Source organism: Poecile atricapillus, chromosome 29, assembly GCF_030490865.1.
Source record: "Poecile atricapillus isolate bPoeAtr1 chromosome 29, bPoeAtr1.hap1, whole genome shotgun sequence".
In the NCBI taxonomy this organism is placed as follows: Eukaryota; Metazoa; Chordata; class Aves; order Passeriformes; family Paridae; genus Poecile; species Poecile atricapillus.
Window position 1 is genome coordinate 2,299,752 of NC_081277.1, and position 6,000 is coordinate 2,305,751.

At 60.1% G+C, this 6,000-nt stretch overlaps 1 protein-coding gene across 2 annotated transcripts; it reads right to left on the minus strand.

Moving 5' to 3' along the window:
* Positions 1 to 3,601: 3,601 nt before the first annotated feature.
* Positions 3,602 to 5,963, minus strand: EGR3 (early growth response 3). 2 transcript variants are annotated; one of them, XM_058859136.1, is made up of 2 exons: positions 5,713 to 5,963; positions 3,602 to 4,652 (listed from the first exon to the last, which is right to left on the minus strand). In XM_058859136.1, the coding sequence occupies exons 1-2, from the start codon at positions 5,864 to 5,866 to the stop codon at positions 3,613 to 3,615; spliced, it is 1,194 nt and encodes a 397-aa protein (XP_058715119.1). In that variant the 5' UTR covers positions 5,867 to 5,963; the 3' UTR covers positions 3,602 to 3,612. The 2 variants fall into 2 exon arrangements, with proteins under 2 accessions (XP_058715119.1, XP_058715120.1); XM_058859137.1 differs by lacking the exon at positions 5,713 to 5,963 and adding an exon at positions 4,925 to 5,017.
* Positions 5,964 to 6,000: the final 37 nt, after the last annotated feature.

Here is a 6,000-nt window from a genome sequence, read left to right on the forward strand (position 1 = left end):
CCAGTGTTTTCCAGCACAAGCCACCAGTTGAGATGGGTACCTCCAGCACCGCCAGAGCACCCTCAGGTGATACTGGGGGCCGTAGTGGCTCTCTGTGCGTGGTGGCTCCGGTCCCTGCCCACCTGAGCCACACACGGGGTCACTGTGGGGGCTTCCAAACCATCCTGCAGCCCCTCATGGCTGCAGGACCTCCGGAGCACAGAGGGAAGGACAATCTCAGCTCATCCCAATCCAGCCTCGCACGGCCACCAAGCACTCAACCACCGGGAATCCACGCAGACACCGGGGCCCAGCCGGCGCCGCGCCCGTGGGCTCCAAAGCCAAGTCCTCAACAGCACTGGCCATCCCTGGCTGAGCCAGCTGTGCCCTGAGTCACCGTCAGCCCCTGGATTTTCCCCAAATTAAAGCCTTCCCAACAAACCTCCTGGAATGGGCAGAGCTGCCCTGGAATGGCCGGAGCAGCAGCTTCTCCAGGCCCGGCAGCAGATCCAAATCAAAAATCAGGAAATCTGACAATATTGCCAAGGCTTTCACAGCCCGGGAACACCAGGAAAGACCACGGTGCCAACGGCGGCCACCGGCACTGCCAGCAAGGCCTCAGGAAAGAGGACTTTGGTGGGATACTCAACCGGTCACGCTCCACCCCAGCAGAGCTGGACCCGCGCGGACCGAGGGGCCCCCAGAGCCCTGCTCTGGGATCCTCCAGCACAATCCCAGCTGCGGGAGCCTCAGTCCTCCATCCCCATCCCTGGGGAAGGATCCAACCACCGCACGCCACCGCTCCAAACATCCACGCGCCTCCAAAACTCCTTCTCCCACTCATTCCTCGTGCCCGTGTGAGCGCCAGCGCAGAAACCCAGCGGGTTATTTTTATCCTGAGCGATCCAGGCTGGGAAAAAAAAATCCCCCACGGGCACTGCCCCCGAGGCGATTTGGCGGGCGAAGGGCGCGGGGGCATTACCGGCTGAAGCAGCACGATCCTCTTTGGTGGCCCAAAGTTATCCCGGCGGCCGCGGAAACCGCCGGCAAAATGGTGACGGGGTCAAGGCGGCAGCGGCACGAGCAGGGAAAAACGGGATGAGAGGTCAAGGGCAAAGCGAGGAGGTGGCGGATTTTTGGGGAGAGGGTGGGTGGCCCACCCCCCGTCCCGGTTGGGTTCTCCCTATCCCAGGAAATGGGGGACGTGAGAACGGAGCCGGTCGCCTTCAGGGTCACCCAGCTGGGTCTTGCTGTGCCGTCCTGTGGATAGAACTGAAGGAGAGGGAGGGGGGGACTGAGAAAAAAAAGTGGGTTATTTTTTTTTTTTTTTTAAAAATCATATAAAAAAATAATATTTAAGGAAATACAGCACTAGGAAAAAAAAAAAATTCTGTACAGACAGGTTTCAAAGTCGCCCATAGACACAGCACCCACTTCCCTGCACATTTCAACCCTTTTTACACTCCCCTTACACATAAAACCTTTTTTTCTTTTACTTTCCAAACCAATATAGATAATTTTAAGCAAATAAAGATATTTACTACAGATTTTGATTGTCAGCAAACACAATATATTTACTGCATTAGCATTTGCTCACAGTGCAAATGGTACAACAATACATCAGTTCAATATTTCTGATTTTTTCCCTTAAAAATGCTGTATGCATTAACTATCATATTTGCATTACAACATGACAAATGAGCAAATGAAATGTGTGTGAAAATTATCACCTTTTCACAATATCAAGCATAATTTTTTTTTTTAACCTTAGTATAAGGTACTATAAATCCAAGAAATAAAAACATCCACAAAATATATTACATCTGGTATGATTTTTTTTTTTTTCTCTAAGTACTCAACTTTATACAAAAGTCTTTCAAAAAATATCATTCCCTTAGGTTTGTGTGGTTAAACCTGATTGTGGTTTGTTTTTTTTTTTTGTTTTTTTTTTTTTGTTCCTTTCAGTTCACATAAATTAGACTGCATTCTTCCTCTTCTCTTTATTTTTGTACGTTTTTAATGTGTTTTTTTTGTGGTTTTTTTTTCACATGCAGACATCAAACCTGGATAGCACGACCTTTTGGCAACAAAGATTTTTTTTTCTTTTTAAGTCATTATTATTTTTGCTTAGTTTAGCTTAAATGTCTGAGCACAGTTTTATTAAAACAAAAGAAGAAAAAAATCAGAGCAGTCATGCAATGACATGCACATACCAGAAGGAGAAAGAAAAAAAAAAAAAATAAAATAAAATAGAGGACTAATTGATTTTTCTCCTCCATAGTTGGGTGGTTGTTTTAAAGTGACCAAATAAAATAAAATAAAAATATCTCACATTATAAAAAGTATTCAGCAAAATACTGGGGTGCTTTTTTTTTTCCTGTATTTCTGTAAGGAATTTCCCTTCTGCTGAAACCAAACAAACAAAAAATAATAAAAAGGAAAAGAAAACAAAAATAAGAAAACAAACCCAAAAGCTGCTGCCGGGACATCGCTCCCCGCCGCCCCTGGAGTTGGGGGGACCCGCAGAGCCGCCCCCCACCCCACCAGCCCGGCTTGGGGAGCTGAGCCCTCTTACCTCCAACACGGGGAGCCAGTGCTTGGGGACACGGGGGGACACGGGGCCGGGGGGGACAACGGGGGCTCCAGGCCTGGCGAGGAGAGGAGCCAGATCAGCTCCATCCATCCATCCATCCATCCATCCATCCATCCATCCATCCATCCATCCATCCATCCATCCTCCATCCATCCATCCATCCATCCTCCATCCATCCATCCTCCATCCATCCATCCATCCATCCATCCATCCATCCATCCATCATCCATCCATCCATCCATCCATCCCTGACGGATCCTGGAGAGCCCAGCCCCAGAGGAGCCGGGCAGGACTGGACTGGGGTGGGTGTGTGGGGGGCCCGATCCTGGAGCACCCAGCCCCGGCAGGGCGGGCGGGTCGGACCGAGCCCTGGGATCCAGGTCAGCCGGGATTATTCCCGGGATCCGCTGCCCGGGCAGCCCGGAGCCAGGCCGGGCGGGTGCGGGCGGGATGGACCCGGGAGGTGCCGTGTGAGGGCCGTGGGGTGCGGGAGAGTCGGAGCCGGGAGAGCCGGGATGGGGCAATCCAGCCGGGATCCGGGAGGTGCTACTAATCCAGGTGCGGGAGCAGGGATCCGGGAACAGGGTGCGGACAGCAGGGGATCCGGGAGAGCCGGGCAAGGAGGGTGCGGGCAGCCCGGCCCCGGGTGCTGCGGGTGTGGGCAGCCGGGATCCGGGAGTTGCAGGAGCAGGCAGCCGGGATCCAGGCAGTGCGGGCGGCCCGGCCCCGGGCAGTGCAGGTGGAAGCAGCCGGGATGTGGAAGGTGCGGGAGCAGGCAGCCGGGATCCAGGTGGTGCGGGCAATCCCAGCGCGGGTAGCGCCAGTCCGGGCAATCCGGGTGCGGGCAGCGCGGGTCCCGTCGATCCAAGTGCAGGCAGGATCCAGGTGCGGGCAGCCTGGACCCGGTCAATCCGAGTGCGGGCAGAGCGGACCCGTCGCAGCACAACCCCGGTATCCTGAACACCGTGGGGTTCCCCCCGGAGCGGTGCCGAGAGCAAGGGGAGGAGAAGGGGTGCCACCGCGCCGCCCCCCACAGTCCCTCAAGCGCACGTGGTGACGGCGGGGGCGAGGGCGACGGGGGGCGAGGTGGTGGCGGTGGCGGCGGGGGGCGCGGCAGGGGGCTGCCCACCCGAGCCCTTCTCGGCTTTCTTCTCCTTCTGCTTGAGGTGGATCTTGGCGTGCCGCTTGCGCTCGTCGGAGCGGGCGAACTTGCGGCCGCAGAACTCGCAGGCGAAGGGCTTCTCACCGGTGTGGGTGCGGATGTGGGTGGTGAGGTGGTCGCTGCGGCTGAAGCTCCGCATGCAGATGCGGCACTGGAAGGGCTTGTGGCCCGTGTGGATGCGGAGGTGGCGGGTGAGCTCGTCGGAGCGGGAGAAGCGGCGGTCGCAACCCTCGGCCGGGCAGGCGTGGGGCCGCTCGTGGAGCGGCGTCTTGCTGGGCCGGTTGGGATACTTGCGGGGTCGGATGGGCTTGAGGGTGAGGGGCGGCTGGGGCAGCCCGCCGAAACCCGGGTGGATCTGCTTGTCCTTGAAGGCCTTGATGGTCTCCAGCGGGGTTATGGGGGGCGGGTTGACGCGGATGGGGTCCAAGCTCTGGAAGGGTTTGTGCTCCGTGATGGTGCCCATGTCGTTGGGGTGGTGGTAGAGGTTATAGTCTGGGATCATGGGGAAGAGGTTGCTGTCCAAGGCGGGCTTGGCCGCCTGGTAATCCTGGGGGGAGTAGGTGAGGCCAGGGTTGCTCTGGGGGTCGTGGAAGGAGACGGGCTCTGGGTAGAGGTCACTGCAGGAGGAGTAGGGCGGCAGCGCGGGGTACATCTGGTCCACCTCGCCCTGCGGCGGCCCCATGCTGCCCGCCGAGCTCTGCGTGCTGGTGAGCGCGCCCGAGGACGGCGGCACCCCCAGGATGCCGGCGCTCATCAGGCTGATGATGTTGTCCTGGCACCAGTTGGAGGGCGAGTCGAAAGCGAATTTCCCCAGGTAGGTGACAGTCTTGTTGCCCGGGGCGGGTTGAAAAGTGCCTGAGTAGGAGGACAATTCCTGACCGGCCTTTTCGTTCGCTAAGCCAATGTCCATAACATTATCTGCAAGGTGCGAGAGAAGCGGGGCAGGTTGAGCCGGGAGGGCCCGGGGGGGAGCACCGGGGATGCACCGGGGGATGCTCCGGGGAGCGGAGATGCACCGGTTCCCCCTCGGCCCGCTCGTCCCCTTCCCCTCTCTGCTTCCACCCCGCATATGCGGCGCTGCCTGCCGGGGGTCCCGACGATGCGGGGCCGCCCGCGCCGCCCCCGCGAGGAGCTGCCTGGGGTGGGTGGGGGGGACACCCCACCGCCGCGCCGCCGGAGGAAGGAGGTACCTGCGGCTACAGGTAGGCTTCCTCCCCGTCCAGCCCCGGCAGCGCTGGGCACTCCGCGGAGCCGGGGCTGCGGCCGCCGACGCCGTTACCAACTCGCCGCCTTCCCTGCGCCGAGCCCCGGCGAGGAGAAACACGGGGATGGGAAGGGGGGGGGGGGGGGGGGGGAGCGTTTAGCCTGGCGGGGCTCCGCGTGGGAGCGGGGACACGCGGGGAGCACCCGCCCCCGCCGCCCTCGGCGCTCACCTGTGCCCCCCAGATCCTCCCTCTCTCCTGTCCTCCCCCCGTTTCCCCCAACCCTGCGCTCCGGGAAAGTCGGCGCCGCGTCCCGGGGAGCCCACGCTGCCGCCGCCGCCGCTGCGGGGTGTGGGGGGGCGGCTGCCACGGCCACGCGCGTCCGCGGCGCCTCCGCACCCGCGCGGATCCCGGCGCGGGCGGACGGCCCCTGCGCGGCACGGGGGTGCCCGGCCTTCCCCTCGTCCCTTCGGCCCCTCCGGCTTTTCCACCCGGGTTCTCCTCCCCACGGAGCCCGGCCGCCGTCCCCGTACCTGCGGCGGCGGCTCGGCGGCGGCAGCGCTCGGCGGAGCCCTGCAGCGATCGCGCGGAGACACGGCGAGGAAAGGGGTGGGTGGGTGCGGGGGGGGGGACGCTCCCCAGCCCCAGCTCTTCCCTTCCCTCCGAGGCTCCATGACACCCTACCCACAGCATCCTCCTCCTCGCCCCACCGGCTCCCCCCCCCCCGCTCCTGCCTTTTCCCCATTTTCCTTCCCCCCCCCCCCCCCCCCCTTTACCTGCAGCCATCTGGTTGTAGTGAGCCACCGAGTCGCTGGTGCTGGAGAAGATATTCAAAGAGTTGGGGATCTCCTCTGGGTACAGATTGTCAGGCAATTGGTTCATCAAAGTGTTCATGGTCCCCGGCAGCTTCTCCAGTAGTTTGCCTGTCATAGCACTGGAGGAAAAGGCTGGTTCAACGTGGCTCCGAGCTCAGCTCCCGAGGAAACAACATCCGAGTAGCAAATCCGTGCGAGGGAAATCATGCAAGAAGAAAAGTTGGGGCGGGGGCGGCGGGGGGGAGGAGG